The following is a 21,975-nucleotide window of genomic DNA, read 5'->3' on the forward strand; positions in this document are numbered from 1 at the left end:
ACAATTCTAACATGGCATCTGGAAAGCTGCAAATTGTTTCCACTCCAGGGCTAGGAGTGGAACTGAAACGTATACCTAGCTTGGAGTGGACTTGCAATACTCAAACATCTGAGGTGAAATACTAAGGAATGAGTCTATATTTAACAAGTAAAATTACATTCAGTGTATTTGAAAACAAAGAGAACTCCTCTGGGCAATAATTACATGACTGTGTGTTGTCTTGGGAACACGATGTGATGAGTAGGTCTCTGGGGGGGAAAATGGCTAAAAATCATAACATATGACTGAGCAGCAGGAGGGAGCTGCTGCGACAGAAACATTCACCATCTACCTTTGCCAGTGAGAGACTGCGGCTGCTGAGGCAAACTTACTTTTAGCCAGTTCTCCAACATGCATCAGCTGAATTATCTGATACTTTGCTCAAAATCTCTGGTATTAAGACAAGACCCCAACAGTGATAACTTCTGTCATTAGCAGGAAACACTACACCTTGGCTTGTTTGGAGGGAGCAATGACACAGCTAGGATTTTTCTGGCTGAAGTAGCATGTTTCCCTTTACCAGTAACAAGCCAAGCATATTCCAACACAAGTCTCTGGAAGATTTCCCCAGAAATGCAGTAGCCCACATAGGATGAATGTACTCTTTTGTGGAAGAAGGAAAGGAGTTTTGCCCAATCCTTCCTTCACACAAAAATGTTGTGCAGTACACATATAATACTGTTAGCTAAGTGACTTCAAGCCAAGTTTCTTTTTATGGAACTATTTCTTTTTTCAAAACATACTGAATAGCTGGAGCTTGTAAAATGATGGATTATCTCTTTAGCTTCAGGCAGGGAAGAGAGAAATGGGAAGATAAATTACATGAAATAATTAAAGAATTACATCAGAGTTATTAAATGAAATAAACAAACAAACATATTTCAGAGGAAACACCACTCCTTGGCTCCATTACTAGTTTTTATGACTTCCCTGGATATCAACATTCTATTTAACCATGACTAGAGTCACCAGTTGGAAGCTGGGATCCACAAGCTTCCTCCATGCCCCAAACTTCAAACCAGTTTCCTGAAACACTATTACTTCAGGAGCAATCACCAGCCTCTCTCTCCCATTAACCTGCACTCAAGAAAACCACTACCCTCGTGCAATGTTTTTTGCAGGAAGCTGCCATCTGAAAAATGATAAGAACCTAGAGGTGTGGCAGGTCTGTAAGTCCCCATGCCAGCTCCTGCAGCATCATTTCTCTTACCAAGTTCTCATTAGTCAGCCGGGTGATCTCATGCTGCAGACTGGCTTCAATGCGGGCCTCGGGAGGCAGCTGCAGGTTCTGGGCCAGGAGCTGCTGCTGCCGATTGTTTTCCTCCTTCAGACTCTGGATCTCACCTCGCAGCGATTCCAGCTCATTCTCGTGGCTCTTCTTCTGCGACTGAAGCTGGGACTCCAGCAGCCTAAGGAGGTTGAGCAACAGTTTGTGTGAGCACACTCAAAGTTACATCCCCAGTTCTCAGAGGGAGTGTAAAGCTTTAGCTGCTGCTCAGGAACAATTAGCCATGGCTTGCAAAGGAAAATGAAAAAGGCAGAGTACTCTTTAAACCCTTCAGTATGCCTTCTAATTAAATTAAGCTTCCATGATCAAAAAGTGGAGAGAAGCTAATTGTGACACTGCTTTGCGTTTCCTTTGATTGAACACGTACTGTACAGGGTGCCACTGTGGCAACAAATGTAAAGCTAAGTCTTCACAGATTGACTGAAGGGCCTTTAAAGGGGTTTTACCTCTGAACAAATCAAATAACCTAAGATGACACTGTGCTCACTCAAGTTAGCACCTTGCAATATGAACAATGGAAAATATTTTCAGAGTGAACTTTTTCAGTCAGAAACTATTTAATTGCAAATGCACATTAATAATCTTTATTTTTACATGAAACCAAATATTTTTCAGAGGGTTGTCCTTAATGCATGAAAGGCCAACAACAGAATCAGACTCAGGACTAAAATCCAGGAGCTTTATCCTCACCAATAACTCATTCTTTCCCCTTGAGCACATCACATCTCAAATTCTTCTCTTTGTGAAGTGAGGATAACACGTACCAGCCTCCTGCCAGGCAGTGCTGGGGGTTCCACTCCTGCTTGCAAGGCACTGTCCAAGGGCTCTGACTCATAATTTTGTACGTACACAGGAAATGACAATACTAGTGACTACCAGTGTTCAATTAGACAACATTTCAGGGTTTAAATATGCATAAGGCAGAAACATTTATTAGTAACTAGACTGATGAAGCACACAAGGGCAAATAGTCATTTACTTGCAGTGCTCTGCCATTTAATATAAAGCTTCTTGTCTCTGCAGTGCCAGGACAAGAGGCAAGAGGCACAGAGCAAACCAACTCCCATCCTGCTCTGCAGAACAGCTGCTCTAAGTTAGATCTTCACAGCTTTACACAACCATGTTAGGGGTAGAATGTGTTAGCACCAGAAAAGGAAGGACCTTAGTTAGTAGCAGTCATTGCAAAATGCCACCTTCTGTAGTTACTGCTACCAAATGCATACACTGAAGAACATCAGCAGTGCTGATGGAGTGAGTTAGTTGTCAGGGCAGGAACAGGAAGCATTTTGGAAGTCAGGAACACCGACGAGCACACAGAGCCAGAGCTGCACTTCTCAACAAGGTGATTCTTGCCTGCCCCATGACCAGCACAGTCCTTGCAGAGACCACAGGGGTCCCACTGAGGCTTCAACAGCACCACGAGGAACTAAAGATTACTTCTCTTTCTTGGTTATTTTGTGACTTATATTTTGAATCTGGCATGGAGAAGAATGTTTAATTTACTGAACTTGAGACACAGGGAGACTAAGGCCCATTTCAGTTTGAAATTTAAGAGTACACTGAAGCTACTTAAACAATAGTTAGTAATTACTAAAATGATTGTACTTCTTTAGGCTGAAAAACTGTAAGGAACATCAGTTTTGAAACCTGGTGTAAAAGTGCACAAATAGTACATGACTACAAATACTTTCTAGCTGTGGAGCTTCTGGTATTTTACAGTCTACTTTTGTGCAAGTATTCTTATGAATTATGTATTGGCTGTTGTGCCATCTTAAACTTTTTAAATTATAAAACCTGACAAGTAGAAAGCTTTGAGGATTAGGTTTGAGGAAACTCCTTAATTTGTATAATCTGTGTTGAATTTTTTTTCTAACTGTTAAAGCAATAGAAGTACTGTAGCTAAAGCAAACCCATAGCAAGGGGCAGTCAGCTAGAAAAGAAGATGCAAATGAAGGAAAAAAAAACCCATTCTGAGAAGTTTGGTAACCTGTTGGCTTGTTTTAACCCTTCATAAGCCAGCCAAAGTTCTCCGTCCTCATTCAGCATATGATAGTCCTGGGGAGATTGCCTTTCAAGAAACGTGTTTAAAAAAATACAAGAGATATATGTGATGGTGAAGAGGTGACATGGCAAGGACATTACACACTACATTACAGTTACAAAATAAGAGAAACAAAAAACCCTCCAAAACAACTTAGCAAATTACTTTTCTTGTTTATGTGTTTTTTTCTTAATGATGCAAGTCAGTTCTCAGTGACAGCCCAGCTGGTTACAGCATTCTGTGCTGTTACAATAAATGCATTGCCACAGACTACTGTGACCACTGTGGTTCAGAGGGTGACAAACCAGCCTGGGGACTGGCAGCAATTAGAGGCTAAGAGGATGGAAATACAGAAAGCTTGATTTCACATTCCCCCATTATTTCCAAATCCTTTCAAATACTGCACACAACAATTTTACTAATGAAATCAAATTATAACCCCAGCTATGAGTGCTCTCTGGACATACATGGATGGAACTGACTGAACACAATATACAGTGTGTCACAGCAGACCCCAGGTGATCACAAAATAAAATAAAGAGAACTTGTACCTGTTTGTTTCCTTCAGACCAATATATGCCTGTGCTATTTCTCCTTTGTCTTTCATCTTCTGTACATCCTCCAAGAGGATTGTAGCATCTGTCATTGTATGCTGGAAAAAGAATGATCATTTACTGTAAATTTAACAACATAACTGCTCCTTGAATCCATGTTTTCTTCATGTGGAACACCAGTCCTTGAGTAGACATTAAATAAGTGTGGGTACCTGAGCAAGAGGTTGGTCCATAATTGCTATGTCCATTTGGTTTATCTTTTAAAATAAATGCATTCAAAATGGTCAAATATTGGTTTGTCTAGTAATTTGGTACAATTAATCTCTTTCCACTTGTTCATCAAATAAAAGGAACAAAATAAATTTCATGACATGTTGAATTTGCATTTTATTCAAATTGCCAGGAACAGCTGCTAATACTAAAACTGAAGCAGCATAGTTTTGCCAGCTTAATTCTATTAATATTTCTTAAACATAGCATTACATGGAGTCTTTCAAAGCTCAAAAATAAGAACTGTTTCTCACTCGTGTATTTTAAATTCTCTGTCAAACCAGGAAAGAATTGACAACGGCTTGAGATCTTCTAATTTAGATAGTATCACAGTGCCATTTTGTTTCAGTTTTTAATGTTTATTATGGCTTTTTCTTCAGTAAAACCTGAAATACTTAATAGATGTTTACAGTCACCTTGGCCAGTCTGATCTGAGTCATTGCCATGGAGTACCAGAAGATTTTAATGAACATAAGAGGTGGAATTCTGACTTTTTGACTTTCAAAACAAGCAGATGCAGTTCTCATGAGCACAATTTTGAAAAGTTTTTACAATAACAGCTTTGTGGGCTTAAATTCTGGAGTCTAGATCTCTATGTCTAGTATGATTTGTGTTATCCAATATGAGAAACAATAAAATATGTAAGCTCCTCAAGGAATTATTCCCAACATCTTTATGAGATCTTTGAGGTTTTTCTACTATTAATTTACTACAGAGTAAAACTGCTGTATCTCACCTGATAATCTATCAAGCTTTAGCAGTCTGAACATCTATCTTTTACAGTCAGTTCAGTTTCTTATAGTCTTTTATGTATTCAACTACATTTTCTACTCAAAAATTCAGCAATTCCTATCCAGTAGCTAGAGATGATAACGTGAGTCCACAATGTTTGTTGCTTGCTGAGGATAGCAAACACTCTAAAGTGAGGAGCTTCTTCATACCACAGACACCTAATTTGTTGTGAAATACAAGGACTTTGCAAGTTAACAAAAGTCTGATTCCTGGATCACAGTGCTCCCTGGATCACTGTCCTTACCCCTCAAACATACTCAGCAAGAAACATGATGGAGCTGACTTGACCAATTCCTAAATCCTTCCTTTCATATTCAGGTTGGCATAAAGCAACAGTTCAAAACTGTTAAATCTGCTTGTTTTGAATCTACTTGTTTCCCTGTGCAGAGCATGAAGATGGGGATGCAGAGGACACAGAATTATGAGAAAAGCTTTTCAATAATATCAAGGTAAAATGCAAGAACATGTATGTTACTTAAGAGGCAGGGAAATGACAGCTCAGTACTGCTGAGGGTTATTTTAGCATTCAGGAAGCTCTGGATTGTAACTGTAGAAGAAAATGTGTACCTTGTCCTCCTGGCAATCAAATTGGTAGGCAAGAAAGAAGAAAAACAAAACATTAAAAAAAAAAATCTGTCTGTGCTGCAGCTGTCCAATGTAAAAAGCAGAAGGTATCTGCAAACTGGCTGCTGACTATCCCACAGGTCACCTTCCTATTTCCCACAAAGCCACTGTAAAATCAACACATCCATCCCACCACTGCTGGGAATACTATTGAAAGATTTACTAAGTATTTCCTTACAATGTTATAAATACTACAGAAAGACGTGTTCTGTTTTCTTTACAGCCAATCATTTAAAACAAGACTTACACATCTTCATGCACCACAGACTTCCAGTTTACTTAGGACAAATATAGCCATAACTTTGCAGCAGCAAAGATGACATATCTGTTCATTCCTTGCTGCAGTTATGAAACATGAGATAGCTCAGTTCAGAGGAAATTACCAGCTCCTTGATTTACATGATGCCTTTTCACATTGACTGATTCCTATTTACAAAGCTATTACTTTCCCTTTGCCATCAGAGTCAGAGCTTTTTAGAAGATATGCATTTCTAATCTAATCTACTCTTCTTTCTATAAAAGCTCATAGCACCTATGAAGCAATAATATAGAATTTACATATCTTCAGAAGTTATTTTTATGAAACTTTACTGACTTGCAATCATATAGATGTAGAACAAACTCTTCCTTCCACTGAACTATTAATTGAAAGGAATTCCTGAGAATTCCTTTAAATTTTTCAGTCCAACTGCACACTAGAGAAATGATACAGCTCCCAATGGGAATTATTTGTGTACTGTTAAAGGAGTCTGGGGGATCAGACCTTTGGTACAGCCTATACATCTTCACATGAGTGCTGGTAAACCCCAGATTGGTTCATTAAAACAAGCTCCTAATTCAGACTGCTGTGGTTTGTGCACTAATAATGGACCATTGGATTACACTTAGAAAGGTTTTCAAACCCAGACTATTTTCTTCTGCCTTTTCAAGCAGAATATTAATTTATATGTTAATCAATAAATGATGCAATGTAACTTTTCCACACAATGCACCTGCTGAGTGAGATTTACCTTGGGCTGAATTGCCTCCTTCTGGCTAACAAGCTGAGACCTCAGGATGAGAACTTCTTCCTTGCGTACTTCAAGCTCTTCACTGACCGAGGTCAGCTGGTCCAGGAGGACTCTGTATGCTGGGGCACCAGGAGCAGTCACCTCTGGAGCTCGTGTCTCTGTGAGGGCCTTCTGCAGCTCATTCAACTCGTTCTTCAGTTTTTTATTCTCAGATTCAAGCTCTTGACGCTGCAAGAAACAGGGACAATTCTGTCACCCAGCAGCACTGCGACACGTCTGTAACCCATAGGTACAAAACTATGGATAGAAATGGTAAAAATTATGTGTGACTGCAAGAAATCCATCAATCTCCCCTGTATTCCTGGCCTCTTGACCATGGTCAATAGTGTCTGGGAGGATTTCACTAACAGGACTAACCTTTTGTTTGAAATGCAAAACCAGAACACACACACGTGGATCAGACAGATTTGATGGGAAACAGAATTGACAACCTTTTTTTCCTATAATTCACCCCTTAGCAAAAAAAAAAAAAAAAAAAAAAAAAGTTCACAACAAATAGTGGTCAGCAGGCTAGGAAAATTCTGCATCACTATTAGGAAATATGTTTAGTTTTAGTGGTCTAAAATATGCAGTAATTTAAATAATGCTTTTGAAAAACAGACCTACATTTATCACTGTATTTTTGCCCAAATTAACTTGCAAGCTGTACTTAGTGATTTACTAGAGAACTCCCCCTGGCTTAGGGGATCTTTTCCTTTTGCATCCCCAGGCACACATTCTACACCTCAAAAAGAGCAGTCCTACAATGAAATGACTGCTGGGGTATATTTGTTCTAGTTTCTCCAGCTACTATTTGGAAACAGGAGAGCTGATGTAATTTTCTATGCCAGCACATAGAGTTGGTGGCAAGAGTCTTACTAGAAAAAACCCAGAAACCTCTGGTTTACAATTACCTTGAGTGACTCATACTCCAACTCTGCACCTCTTATGGGAGGCCTTTCTTCCTCCTATGAAAGAATACAAACAAGTGTGAAAACTAAAAATCCTTCATTGAGGTAGGAAAACAAAAGGGAACTGAAATTATTTTCCTATACAACTGTAAAACACTCATTCTGGTACTGCTAACTGCTGTAGTTTGAATATTGGCATTGCCTGCTTTACTACTGAGTTTATGACACATGTAATACATGTTGATATACTGTCACTGGCAACAAAACAGAGCAGGATGAACCCCAGCATGCTAAAGAAATTCACTAGTAGAAACATAGTAAGAAACAATTGCCAAAACTGGTTTCATAATTTTTTAAGAAGATCAAATCAGGAGAATTTAAATCACAATCAGCTAATGCGTCTAAGCTCAGTACTTTGGCTATGCACTTCTTCTTCTGCCTAAAATGAACAATTACCCATTCTTCCCATCTTTTAAGTAGATTATCTTATGGCTACTCCTTAATAAAAACAGCCTTTCAGCCTTTTCTTTTTTTTAGGTGAAGTCCTAAGCACTTTTTCTTCCTGCTGTCTTCCATCAGAGGATCTCAAGGACCTTGAAAAACTAAATAACCAGTCCCTAGAACTAAGCACCAATAGGAATCTTGTCATTAAATAAAGCAAGGGCTAGAGGAAGATAAAGATTTAGTGAAAGCCAGTCAGCATTCACAGAGCTACTGTTTCACAAGAAGGGACATTCTGGTGTCAGCATTTGATCAGCTACAAGGAGTCCACCTTAGCTTTAGCACGGAGAGCCTGTTCCTCCTTTCTGTCCAGTTCATCCTGCAGGGACTGCTTTTCCTGCTCCAGTTCTGAAACCCGTTTCTGCAGCTTGAGGAACAGAGACATGTCCAGCGCTGCTTTTTTCTCACTAGGCTCCTGCTTTAGAAACAACAGAGGGAAGTCAAGGAGTATTCCCCTTCCACAGCACAAGGAAGCACAACAGTGAGTAAAGATGGGAAACAGACTGGGGAAAGAGAGGAACACAGAAATGTTACTTGATTCTGAGCACTGAATATCTAAAATATTTCATTGGCTATCAAACACTATTTTTAAAAAGGATTTACTAGTAGAAAATGTTTCTAAGCCTAAAGCCTAGCAAAAGAAAGCACTAGACACTACCTAGCAGACAGGAGGTCTATAACTAAGCATACCTTATATTCTGACATGTTTGAACGGGGGAAAGTAGAAAAAAGAAAAAGTTTGTGGTTAGACTCACCTGGAAACAACTGTAAATAAGGGATTTTTTAGTTGTTGGTTTAGTTTTCAATGATTTCTATAGTAAGTTCTTCAGCTAAAGAGAAACCTTTCTGGCAATTTGAAGGTTAATTTAGTGGGATATGACACAAAAAATAGGTAACAGAAAATATATTTTAAGCCTTTTTCCTTTTATTGTGCTAATTATACAGCCTGTTCTAAGCCTAATTCACCAGTTTCTTCACTATTATCTGGGCAAGGACCAGTGTTTGCAATCTGAACCTGCATTAGAAATTGTCCATCAGCCTTTTTGCACTTTATGTACTGGAAAGATCAAAGTGTTTACTATGAACTGTACCATAAAATTTTAAAGCCTAGAAAAGGAACTAGAAAATTAATATTAATGACTGTAGCAGACAAGCAAGCACAGCCATTTCCACTTCATCTCCTTTTACTGTTGAGGGGAAGAGTCATAAACCACACCAACAGCTCAGGCAAAAGGAAACAGACTTTTGAGTTTTCTGGCTTTACTCATTTGCTTAGAGGTGAGCCGGATTTTTTAATGTGGTTTTGTATAATTAATCTATATTGTTAGTCTAGAGTTAGAACTGGAGAACGTCGAGGGGTTAAACAAATACAGTGCTACAGTTGTTCACACTCTTGTGTGAGTTCATTTCTTCCTTTAAATTCAAAAACCCAAACCTGGCTCTACAACAGCAATTCAGTGAGTCCATTAGCCAAAGGAAAACATGGCATTTGGCTCATATGTGACATCCCATCACCTGTAGTTGCACTGTCCTTCTCCTGAGTCTCTGTGAATGTAGGAGTATCATCCTGAAACCATTATGCAAGATGAAAATCCTAAGTGGGAAGGCGAATTATGAAAGAGCGCGCAGAGAGGCTGTGCCAGCCCCAATGCGTCAGGATATTTGCATCCACAGGAGAAAATAATTCTCTGCAGAGGCTTTCCAAAGCAGCAATGACAGCCTGTCAATAGCTACTCTGGAGATCCCTAACCTAGGCAGAGGGCAAACAGGGTGTGCTGTGCCCTGGCTCACAGTTAAGGAGCTCTTCAGAATGCACAGAGAAAACTCTGACTCTGGAAAGGGCCAAGCACAGCCAGACCACCACCCTGAGGGCTCTGTCTGCAGTCCCACTGTGATGGGATGGGCTGAAAGGGGGAGTTATCTTGGAAAATGTTATCAATGGCTTGGAGTTGCACCACAAATTATTTATGATTATTATTCATTAGCTAAATCAAGTCATCTTTCTGAACATTTTTTGAACATCTTCCTGATCATTTTTCCAGACATCCTGGGATTTGTATTGCTTCATATGCTAAGGAAACTCCCATTCTGGGAGTTTGATTCTTCTCTATGAAATAGAGAAAACCTGATCCAGTGTTAGTTTCCCACCCCTAACAGGAAACTCATTCCATGCAGCTTGCCATTTTAAATCATTGACTATATAGTAGGCAGGCTCCTCAGGAAGTCTCACTGGTTTTTTAAATTCCCACTTTGTCCTGAATAAGTGATTGTGCTTACCAACACTGACAACCAAATGTTTCACAGATGCAAATCAGCTGGATCACCAAGTATCTATTCTATGCTTACTGTAATACAAGAAGAGTTCAAAGCATACTTCGACAGTCTTTTTACACAGGATCTCAACTAACTAGGGAGTAAGTGTTTCTCTAAAAGGAAATGGAGAAAGTTGCATTAAAGCATTAGATATCTCAGTATACAGACACGGTGTTCAGAAGCACTTATGAAAAAAAGGAGAAAGGAATGAGTTCAACTATGTATCAGTGAAGAGTTGTGGGGGATTTTTAATGTTACCTCCATCCTTAGTGGTAAGTCTTCTGCTTCTGTGATCTCAGAGCTGAAAGTATATTCAGATTCATTGCTACTGTGAGTTGAGTCTGTTCTTTTGTGCCCAGGCTTGGGGATGCTCTGAAGTGTAAATGGAACAAATCAGTACCAGTATATAGTTTTCCCTGTGATTCTCTCTCCACAACCTTTAATTTAGCTTATAATATTTGGTTTTATGTCATCACCATCAAAATTTGTAAGAAAATGTTTTTGATTCTGGTCTCTCCAAAGACCTAAGAGCCTGTGAGATACAGTTAGCACTCAGCTCTATGGAGATAGGTCAGATTTTACACCACCAAGGATTGCTGCAGAAAGCAGAACTAAGCAAGGATGCAGCACTTTGTGGGAAAGAAACATTCAGTTTACAGGAAGCACAGGCGGCAATTTTTTAACTCCCTACACATTCTATTGAGGAACACTTTATATTCCTGCCACAAAGAATATTCCTAGGACTACATAAAATTTATCACTGGATGAAGATGGTTCAAACAACCCCAACAGATGTGAATAACTTGAGGGCAAATACGGATGAACAGCACAAGTAATACCAGCAGGAAAGTCACAGCAGAAATTTTAGCCTTCTTCTCAGATGTGACAATTAATTCTTATTTTTTTTAAACCAACAACAGATTTTAAATGTATTTGTTTTGGCTGACCTAATCAAAATAAACAGTATTTAAAAGGACAAATTCTCTTTTCAAGTACAGGCTACCAACACATACAGCTGACAGCACCTACTAACTTATCCCACTAGACTCTGCCTAAACATGGTTGTGAACAGCCTTTGATTTCTCAGCTGTGGAGCCACTTACCACCATCAGGTTCATTTCATCCTTGAGATCATCGTAGCGCTCCTCCAGGCGGCTGAACTCATTCAGCAGGTTCTGGTACCGTAACCGTTCATCATTCAGGTCCAGCTCCAGCTGCTTTGTCTCCTCCACCAGCTTCTTCTCCATCGACTCTGCAGGGATCCAAAGTGAGAATTCCAGCCCTACCTACCATGCAGTGCATCCATCCAGGAGATCCAGGCCTGCACCAGAGGAACAGCCTGCCATTTGAAGCTGGTGTTTGTGCCTCTCTAGGCAAACATTAGGCCAAAAATATGAAGGGCCAAAGCATTATTGTGGCAACCACAGAGGTGCTCACTCAGACAAGTTAGTTATTCTGCTGATACCTTCTAGGAGTGATTCCAGGAGGGAGGAAGAAGGGGCACTAGCTCATTGCTGTGCTATGCAAAAGCAAAATGTGAGGTGCTTTGCACCTCAAGCATCCTGACCCTCCTCATCACAGCTCCCTTCATCACAGCCCTCACACCGAGAGTTTAGCTTTCCTGGCTGCTGCCTACACAATCACAGCAGCCAGGAAAGTTGTAGCAGACAAACTGTATTAAATATCAGAGCTGTCTTTTAAAAATCCAAGTGTTTTGGAACAGTCACACCCCCTAAAAAAGGCCCCAAACCCTTAGGATTTTGTGGAAATTCAAATGGTAAATAATTCTGATGTTTGCAAGTTCTTAAAACAAAGAAATGAATGCAGAAAAAGGAATGTAAATTAAGGCAAATTAGCCCAATCTATGCAGTAGAGTGCTGCTTTACAAGGTAACATGAAGGAGGAAACCTGAATGAAGAGAACAGAGCCAACCTGTTATTTCCCTCGCCTGGTCATGGATGCGGCGGTTCAGGTCCTCTTTTTCTGTTTTCAGTAATGAGTTCTGCTCTTTCAGCTCTGATACCAGCTACAGAGATAATAAAATATTAGACTCAGAATGCCGTTCATCTTTCATCATTAGCTCTAACAATGGCACCTTTGTTGTGACAGTTCACACAATTAAATTGTTCTTCACAGAGTGGAACTGGTGAACTAAGTCTTCATTTCCAAATGACATTTCTTAAATGTGTAACACTGCATTCCCCTGTATGTTCTGCATCCCATTTCTGATCAGATGCTAAAACTGCCCTGAAGCACTCCACAGTGCCATGTATTTTTCATTAAAGTCCCAAAGATAAAAATGGCTCATTAAAACAGAAATATTCATAAAACAGTAACACTTTTGGTAGTTCTCTGGTAAATTCCATTGCATTGGGTAACACCACAATTTAACACCTTGCCTCTGTCCTAAACCTGTGTCACTTTACCTGTGTTCAGGTTTGCCAGGTACTCATTTATGTCTGATTATGGTTACTATGCATTCACTTTGCTTTATCTGTTAATATTTTTCCTTACGCTTATCTGATATTGAAATTGGTCACAGCAGCATCACATAATGATGGACTGGCTTTCCAATACTCAAAACTTGCACCATTATCAGCAAGTACTCTTGACAGAAATCAACCCATTTGTTTGTGGTTAGCAAAGATCAGGGCTTAGCTGAAACCTGTTGAACTAGACTGTGCACATGTGTTGAATAGGCTGGCTGTTTACATTAGGCAGGATATAGTAGCACCTTTGAATGTTGAGTATGGGACAGATTCCTGATGTCCATGTGTTTACTCTCTCTAGGTAGGAAAGAATGATTTTTTGTTATGAATGCATTACCTCTGAGTCAGAAACCTTAAGGATTTGGCTTTGCAAATGCTTTCAATATCAAAATCTGAATAGATTAGATATATATATTTGCATATATGGATTTAGCATATTCTTCTACCATAGGTGCAGCCATTTAGGTACCAAGCCTATCTAGGATGGTACAGCTATAAAAGTACAGTAAAAATACCAGCCACACAAGTGAAACAATTAAACCTGGGCAAAACCTGAGTGGATACCAGGCCCCTGTAAATCCTCTCATGCATCTGAGACCCCATACATGCCTGCTCAGTTTCATGCTTATATTTGTCTGCCCATTCCTCAATGCTCTTCTTCTCCGACTGGGTCTGGTGCAGCTCCTTGCGGAGCTTGGCAATCTCCTCCTGGAGGCTGATGACACGGTTGGTGGCGTTCTTGGCCTCCTCCTCACTCATCCGAAGCCTCTCCACATCGCTCCGCAGCTTCTCCGTCTCTGTACTGTACGTGATCTCCAGGTTGTTCATCTTCTCCAGCAGGGATTTGTACTCTTTGTTCTTTGCAAAACACAACACGGGCAGAGCAGCTGTTAGAGAAGTTCTGGTTTACGGGAGCCTTTTCCTTCCCTACAGAATTCACCCTGACATGGGAGCACAGGAGCAGCTTCCCCATTTCAAAAAGGTTTTGGTCTGGTTTTGCAGAATTGCTTAATGAGGTGACAGAAGAGTCCAGTCTCTAAGGCTGCACATCCTAAACTAAATCAGACACGATCACCCCACCTTCCCCTAAAACAGAGCAACTGACGTGCTTCAAACGCAATACTGGCGTTAAGCGAGTGGGTGTTTTTTCTCAGTTCTGCTGAGAGGAACAAGTGGATGTTTGACTGTTCCAGTTCTACTGTGGCCTCCCCTTCTCTCCTATCACTGTTCTTCATCAGAAAAGAGAACTGCGCCCTTCCCAAGAAAATTCAGTGCATTCCGCGAACGCCCACAGTGCTGAGAAAGGTAACCAAGCCTTTGGCAGGGTTTCCCTGAGGCTGGCGAGGGAGACCCTTTTACCTGCTCATCGATTTTTCGCTGCAGCTGCATGATCTTGTTCTCCAGGCCAATGTGAAGCTTCTTGTAGCGCTCCACGGAGCGGGCCTCTATCTTCAGCTTCTTGAGCTCCCTCTTGGCCATCATGCGGCGGTAGCAGCATTGCAGGTACACGATGGCCCTCAGCGTGCGGCGGTAGCGCCGCCGGGCCAGCCAGCCCCTCACGTGCTTCTGGATAACCACAGACTTGTGCTCCCGCAGCATCTGCGTTGGGAAAACACACGGCACGGGGGTCAGAGCTGCAAACCACGCCTGTGCAGCTACACAGAACCCCACCATGGTCTACACACAGACACCTTCGCCTGCAAAGAGAAACTTCGGGGGAAGAGCAGCGAGAAATGGAATCAATTTAAATTATAAATAAAAGAAGAGGAAAAGAAGACTGGAACGAGGACAAAAACAAGGAGTAAAATGAAAAGGAACCAGAAGGAAAAACAAGACAAAAAGAACTGGAGGCACATTGAAGCACCAGGCATTCTTTTGTGTTGAAGTCAGAGCCCAGCTAATTGCAAAAGTATATGCTACCTGTTGGCAAGATTACAAATACAATGTTGTTGTTTTTTTAAACTGCATCTTTATCTTGAAACACTTCTGAATCATTGACATATTCTATGTAGAGTTCATCAATACAAAGTTTAAAATTACCACATTTGATATGCAATGCAGTCAGCACTGCACTTCCCAGAGGAAATTGTAGCAGCTGTTAAGAAGTCAGAAGCTTTTGGTTTTTTCCTGTTATTTTGTTTTGGGAGGTTTTTGTTGCCTTTTTGACACATCTTAGGCTTGCCAGCACGATAAAATTTTCATCTATTCTAATAAGAAATTTATAGTTTAGTAATTGCAGTTTATTTTATGGCAGAAATGTCAACCATAGCTTTGAGGTATAAAAAAAAAATCTGTATTATTAAAAAAAAATTATCTATAACATAAACCAGTCATGAATGCCAGCAACCTTCATCTGTGTGTTAGGCAGAAAGTTCAGCTAAGAAGAGTCTACCACTTGTTTTTGGATCCTTCCCCCACTAATTCAATCAGAGACCCCCAGGTCTGGAACACCTGAATGCAAGCAGATCACAGCTATGCTTGGAGAGACTGCCCAAATCCACAAGGTTTCCAGAACACAGCTTTAGGGTTCACTTAATAAAGCTTCTGCAAATAAAACAGTTTATTCTAAAGAATAATATTTAGGATTTCATGTTAATCTCATAATTGGTAGTTTAAATATCATAGGCAATTCACATTCTTACACTGATTTACCACAAAGCTGGTAAGACAAACTAGTCAGGTAACAATAATTTTATTTTCTTTTAGACTGCTTAGAAAACAAGCTGAAATGTGCTAGAAGCGTTACAGTCCCGGATCAATGAATTTAAAATTCACTGGCAAAGTGGCAAGACTATAATATATACAAACTTTCTCCCTTAGCATTTATTTCTGAATTAGAAATGTGGCTGAAAATACCAGCACACTGTTACTCAGCACACCAAGGTAAGGAAGCAGCTTTCTGAAAAGCACACCAAGGTCAAAAGCCAAAGTCCTTCCGACTGCACACCATGTAGTTAGCGTGCCTGCCTCCTGCCTCCTCCTCACACATTTTCTGGAACACTCCTTCAGGTTCCCAGCAGGTGCCTGAACACTGGAATACAACTAGCTTTCAACAACATTTTCACCTCGAGTTTGAAAGCAACAAGTCCTGTAAAATACCTCCATGGCGCAGGGATGGTCCTCATCTGCCAGTGAATTCTTGCACCCATGCAATCCAGTGAGGAAACAAGCCACTCCAAAGTAATGTGAGAGGATCAGGAAGTTACTTCATCTACCAGGGATATCCCAGGAAAGCTTATGTCAAAGCTGTGGAGGAACTGGACTCCTCGTCCAGCCGAGCAACACACTGCAAGGTCTCAGGCAGGAGCTTTCCCCAGGATGTGTGAAACAGATGATTCAACCACAGTAAGTTCCTTGTAGTGCCCACGTGACTCAACACATGCCCTCTGCCTACAATGACAGGTACCTTTCACAATCCTAGGGAGCAACACGTGCCCCACACCTGACTGCAGCCAGGGCTCAGCCCAGGTGTCCTGTCACAGGGCAGCCTTTCGGTTTCACTCCTCTGCAATCACCACAACAGCCGTGTTTACCTTCCCACGGCGCACACAGCTTCTGCTTCCCTCTCTAGCCCTCCTGTACCTCAGCTTGGGTAAAATGTCACCTCAGGAGGACGAGGCAAACACAGCACACCACGGGGGTACTTGTCACACTGTCAAGTTTTACTGTGGTGAACAATTCACAGCTCGAGGGGGGTCCTCCTGACAGGCAGGTCTGACCACCCCTTCCAGGGACTCTCCAGAAACCTGCCATCTCTATTAGCAGGGAATAACAGGTTTATTAAACTGTGCTACAAGACAGATGGGATGTGCATTACTCATGGGACTAACAAGGCACAGAGAAGTATCTCCCGTTTTCCTGAAGATTTTAGGCCACCTACTGCTGTGACCCACCTGTGACTTTGTCACATCTGTCAGACCACTGTTAAAAACACATCTTGTTTAACATCACAAATACAGTTTGAATAACAAGAATTCTAAGAATTCCAATAAAAAGGCAAGTAGATAGCCACACAAAAGAACAGCCAAGTCAAGCACAGGAGCCTTAGTATTAAGAAATTCTTATCAACATTTGGTTTTTATCCACCTTTTTGGTTAGTTTATGTTAGAATGCTACAAGTGACTGTGTAGCAACTTTAATAAAAATGAAAAATTTATAGAAACTTCAACTTTAAAAGAGAACAATATGACACATAAGCATCAGATGACTTTTGGCTGCATGCCCTTAACATTTACATACTTGGGAAAATAACACAACTCCCTCAGTTGCTTTTTCAGTGAAATATTTGTTGACTTTTCAGCCTGGTTAACACAGTTCTTATAGAAAAAAGTGCTATGAAACATGTTAGCACTTTGCAGTTTGACTCATAATTCTGTTTCCAGCCCTGTAACCACTGAAAACCAAATACTAATTTCTCAACTGAGTAATTCATTATCAAGCATAATCTAGAAAATATCATCAATATCTTTAGGACAGGGTTATATCAATTTACCCCCACACCAAAACCAATATACATCTAAAAAACCAGAAACACTCCACCCATGGGTAACTTTCAATATCCAATTTTTGTAGGAATTTCTTTGCTAACATAATTCCATAAACCATTTCAGAATCACTGAAACTAGGGATGGGAGAGGAGCAGTAGCATCAAATGTATACTGATGTAACCAATTCTGATTTGGACTCATGGAGGCACACTGAAGCCCGGCATTTCCAATGTTTATTTTAAGTGCCTCGACATTCCATATAATAAGTAAAAAAATGAGAACTGCAGTAAATCACAGTTGGATTCTCCAGTGGCTGCACTGAAAGTCTAAGTACATCTGTATCAGATGACAAGGAGAACATGTCTAAAATGACAAGCTGATGGCAGTATTATATAGATCTAATTTCCAGGTGCTGTCCCTCAATCCATGCTCTGGTATTTTGTTAGTGCATCACACCTAACAGCTGGCACACAAAACATTTCCAGTTCCCAAGACGACACCACAGAGAAGCCTTGTCCTGAAAGTGCGTGGAAATAAATGTGGAGTGAAAAAGTACACTATGATTGCTTACCATCTGGTACTTGTTTCTGACCATGTAACCTCTTAGGAGGGCCTGAAGAGCAATGGTAGCATCTCGCATGCACTGGTATCTCTTGCGGACCACATACATGCGCTGGAACTTCTGAATGGTGATGGCAGCTTGTGTTCTCCGCAGGAACTTGGCATAGCTAAGGAAAAGATTACAAGCAATACCTGTAATTATGTGACTGAATGCTTGAATGTATTTTTTTTTAATATGTGTATCTGTAGTTTCTTCTTCATGTTGTCAGTGACACAGTATATCTACTTGCTATTCTGCTGTGTGGCAATACAACAGAATGACAAACAGAAACCTTGCAAAACTTTACAGGGAAATGTTTTCTCTTCCCCTAGGAACTCTATTATACAACTGACAAGGTAAACTCAGCTTAATTTCTCATCACCTCTTCTCCAACTTTAAAGCTGTTTCCACTATGTCATCTTCCAGATCTCCTAACCTCCACTAGCAGAAAATGTTTGCTTGTTCTTGGCTGTCGCAGTAAGACAACTACAAAGCATCTTGACATATGCCTCTTTCTGAAGGCTGGTTATTACAGCCTTCATCACCACCTTGTCTTTGAACAATACCACCTGTATTCCTGCCCTTCTCTCTGGCCCCTGGCCGTCCCTCAGAAGGCAATCCCAACAAACCACTGACTGATGAATGTCCCTTTACAGCTGCACCCTTGAAGAAGAATGGTTTCTCCAGCAGGACAGACCCAGCTGGGAGGGCACATGGAAACTGGGCAATAAGGACTCAGACAGTCCTGCTTTACCTCACCTGCAACATGTCTCCTTAGTACTACTTGTTTTCTGCATCACAGAGTCCAGGGTGCTACTGTCATCTCACAAAGGTCAAAACCAGGCAGGACAGACACTCATTATATTAAATTTCCTTCATGTCCCTGAAAAATCATTTCCTCTCAGGCAATACAGGAGGGCGAGAACAAATGTATCACATTTCAACACCCTACTTACAGGGCCCTGGACTGAGGCTGGTGTGGGATTTGCCCTGAGCAGTGCTTACCATCGTGCCTGGTACCCTCTGATATGTCTCTGGATGGTGATGGCAGCCTTCCTCATACGCATGTACTTCTTCCTCATCAGCCAGCCTCGGATTGTCTTTTGGATGCGGATACAGGCAGCTCTCAACTTATCTGCCCTTATTTTTTCTAGGTAGGCTACTTGACCAGCCCGGAAAAATATTTTTGTCTTACCAAACTGGTACTTATCCTTGTCCTATTTTCAAAGGTAAAAAGAGGGTAAGTTACAGCATTAAGTGTTAATGCATTAAAAAAGGCATGAAGGGCTAAATGAAAGTACAATTAGTAAAGAGGCAAAATTATCCGTGTAATATTTTGGGTAATCTGAGACTTAAATTAAGTAGTGGAGAAGGGTATTTTGTCTGTATGATTCTGTTAAAAAATATATATAATAAGGCCACAAGCATGGCCCAAAGGAGCAATGTGAGATTTTTGCTTAGATGAGAATGCCACAAAGATAATAACATGGAAGGCTACAGGAGGTGACAAAGGGGCCCAGAGGATGAAAGCAATACAGGCAGTGCACATGTACAATTTTCTGCTTAAATTGTAGCTGACCCCTCTGAACAGTCTATCTTCAAGCACATTACACAGTGCAAACAAAGCAGCTGGGGCTTCAGACATGTACACATCACTTATTGTATCAGGACTAGGGCAGAACAAAGCATACTGCTGCTGCTCAAACACATCTGAAATTTCAGAACTAAACCAGAAAGAGAATGATACGTTATGTCTACAGGCACTTCTTTGAGGGAAAAACTGACAATATACAAAGGCACACTGAAAAAAGAATTAATTTTGTTGGCTGTTTGATTCTTAGTTGAAAGGAACAGCAGTCAAAGAGCTACAGGATACATTTGTGGTTTAGTATTTCGCAGAAGTACTAAAATAGTGTGGCTATGAGGGAGTAAGTGACACTCTTTATTCCTGTGGACCCCAAATGCTCTCAGCACTAAGTCCAGTACCTGAATCAGCTTCTCCAGGACATTTTTACACGTCTGCTTTCGGTCACCAAGGACATCTCTCTGCTTCATCAGAACCCGGTAACGGCTGAAGAACTCTTGGTACGTCCACCTGTCCCAGAAGCAGAGTGTCAGTCCCAACAATGAACTTCACCTTAAAAAGAACTGCAGCTGGAAGCAATCCAAAGAGAGCAAACACACCTGGAGGGGAAGCCAGCAGCACTGATTCGGATGGTCTCCAGGACACCACAAGCTCTCAGCTGCTGCACTGCCCGCTTTTCATCAAACCTAGGTAGGAACATAAAGTGGCTGTGGGAGTAGGTCTGCATTACCTGGAGGTCCTGGTTGTGTGCACACCCAGGAGAGAAGTGACACAGTGGGAGCAGGGTGGATGTGATGGGTGGTGGGCAAGGTGCTCCTGAAACTCAGGGGTAACAAAGGACAGCCTGGCTGGAGAACTCTCCGAGCCCATTGGCATTTCCTGCTGGCCAGCACAAGAGCTACAGGAGCCTTTGTGTGCCTGGGCTTTGAGAAAAACTCTAAGCAAGTTCACATATGTTAAAAAAAAATGTAATGAAAAAGGCTTTGGAATCTGAAAAAGCAAATTCCAGCAAATGTCAAATGAGCTCAAGGAGTGTAAACTGCCAGTTACATTTAAAATTGCTAGCAATGAAAATGTTGGAAGTTTTTCCTCACATATCATCATAAACAAAAAAATGGCATCAGGATTCTCCCTCTGTTCATCCCCAAACATTTCCTGCTGTAATACACGTACACACACACACACACGGTGAATCCCTAACCAGAGAAAGGAGACACAGCACTTCACTCCTGAGTGAGCAAGGTTCAGCAGAGCCCTGATCCTCAGTGGCCTTGAGCAATCCCCTCCCAACAAGGGCTACCCAAAGCACACAGCAGCTGGCATCTTACGTGAATGGAAACTTGAAGTCATTTGGCTTAATACAGCGCACGTAGTGTGGAGTTGTAGCATTCAGGGTTTCCATCAGCAGATGAAGAGAGTTTCGAAACTTTTTGGAAAACAGAATGAAAAATAATGTCAGGGAATAGCCTCAATAAGCTCAGTCATCTTTGAGATAACCTCAGAAAGCAGACTTGGTTTACATACTTTTAATTTAATTATGGCAAAGATATGTGGTTATTTTGTGTTTGGCCCAATGATAACTGGAACCAAGTTTTATGGGGATTTATCGGGATTTTAAGATTGAACCCCACTTTGATTTGAATCAGACAAAGTGGCACATGAGCCAAAACATCCAGTTTAAGATTTTCAAAACTTCTCAGCATCCATGTTAAATTTGTTTTGAGAAGCATCAGTTTGGGGTTTGGCACCATAATAAAAAATGGGCTGCCTCAAATGGTTCCCCACAGTGCATTAGTAATTAGGGACTACTTGAGCCAAACTGAAAGCTGCAATAAGCTGCACCCCTCTCAAAATCACAAGGGATCCTCTGAGGCACCAGCACACCTTAAGACCTATGAGACAGGAGGTAAAGGGAGAGTTATTTAGTAGAGCTGCATTTTCAAACTCACCTGATGTCCCACAGTTTTCTTATGCTCCTTGCTGGCCTGACCCGGCCTGGCCTTGGCAGGTTTGATAGGCATTCGAGACAGAGGCACACGCCCTGAAGGGGTTGCTGATGTAGGACTGAGGACCTTCTCCTCATCCTGGAATAACTCTGGTAGTAGCTTAAACTGGTATAACAGCATAAAAAATACACAGAGGGTAAGAAATCAGCAAGTGATTGCACATGTTGGCGTTTAAGGTTAAATTCTAGGCTCAGTTTTTGTAAGAACTGCATTTTTGTTGAACTTCACAGGGGACAAATGCAAAAAGCAGACAGGCGAAGTGGTATAGTGAATGGGCCATGATTCAATACCAAAACTTCTGTGGGTTTGACCAGTGAGTCTCCTCCTGAAGATAAAATTCTGATTTGAGTTTTTTTTCATATAGCAAACAACAGCTTCCATGTGAAACTGTTAGATACCCACAGCAGTTTCATAAGTACTGGCTG

General features: G+C 41.0%; 1 protein-coding gene across 8 annotated transcripts in view; it reads right to left on the bottom strand.

The window, feature by feature from the left end:
- MYO5A (myosin VA) overlaps window positions 1–21,975 on the bottom strand; it is a 97,059-nt gene that overhangs the window by 14,191 nt on the left and 60,893 nt on the right. For 2 of the 8 annotated variants that reach the window (XM_088062953.1, XM_088062951.1), the window contains exons 15-31: window positions 21,494–21,655; window positions 20,873–20,970; window positions 20,144–20,230; window positions 19,946–20,054; window positions 18,965–19,176; window positions 17,930–18,086; window positions 14,231–14,470; window positions 13,481–13,729; window positions 12,315–12,408; window positions 11,486–11,634; window positions 10,641–10,754; window positions 8,341–8,484; window positions 7,572–7,625; window positions 6,619–6,846; window positions 3,920–4,020; window positions 3,315–3,395; window positions 1,250–1,448 (exon numbers count right to left, since the gene is read on the bottom strand). In XM_088062953.1, the coding sequence (XP_087919079.1) occupies window positions 1,250–1,448; window positions 3,315–3,395; window positions 3,920–4,020; window positions 6,619–6,846; window positions 7,572–7,625; window positions 8,341–8,484; window positions 10,641–10,754; window positions 11,486–11,634; window positions 12,315–12,408; window positions 13,481–13,729; window positions 14,231–14,470; window positions 17,930–18,086; window positions 18,965–19,176; window positions 19,946–20,054; window positions 20,144–20,230; window positions 20,873–20,970; window positions 21,494–21,655 (2,478 nt within the window). Of the gene's footprint in view, window positions 1–1,249; window positions 1,449–3,314; window positions 3,396–3,919; window positions 4,021–6,618; window positions 6,847–7,571; window positions 7,626–8,340; window positions 8,488–10,640; window positions 10,755–11,485; window positions 11,635–12,314; window positions 12,409–13,480; window positions 13,730–14,230; window positions 14,471–17,929; window positions 18,087–18,964; window positions 19,177–19,945; window positions 20,055–20,143; window positions 20,231–20,872; window positions 20,971–21,493; window positions 21,656–21,975 lie in introns of all 8 variants that reach the window. The other 6 variants (XM_088062952.1, XM_088062950.1, XM_088062957.1 and 3 more) reach the window with 3 other exon arrangements.

The sequence above is a fragment of the Pseudopodoces humilis genome, chromosome 16 (assembly GCF_049639895.1).
Source record: "Pseudopodoces humilis isolate 2021_Gansu_Grassland_sample_001 chromosome 16, ASM4963989v1, whole genome shotgun sequence".
Classification (NCBI taxonomy): Eukaryota; Metazoa; Chordata; class Aves; order Passeriformes; family Paridae; genus Pseudopodoces; species Pseudopodoces humilis.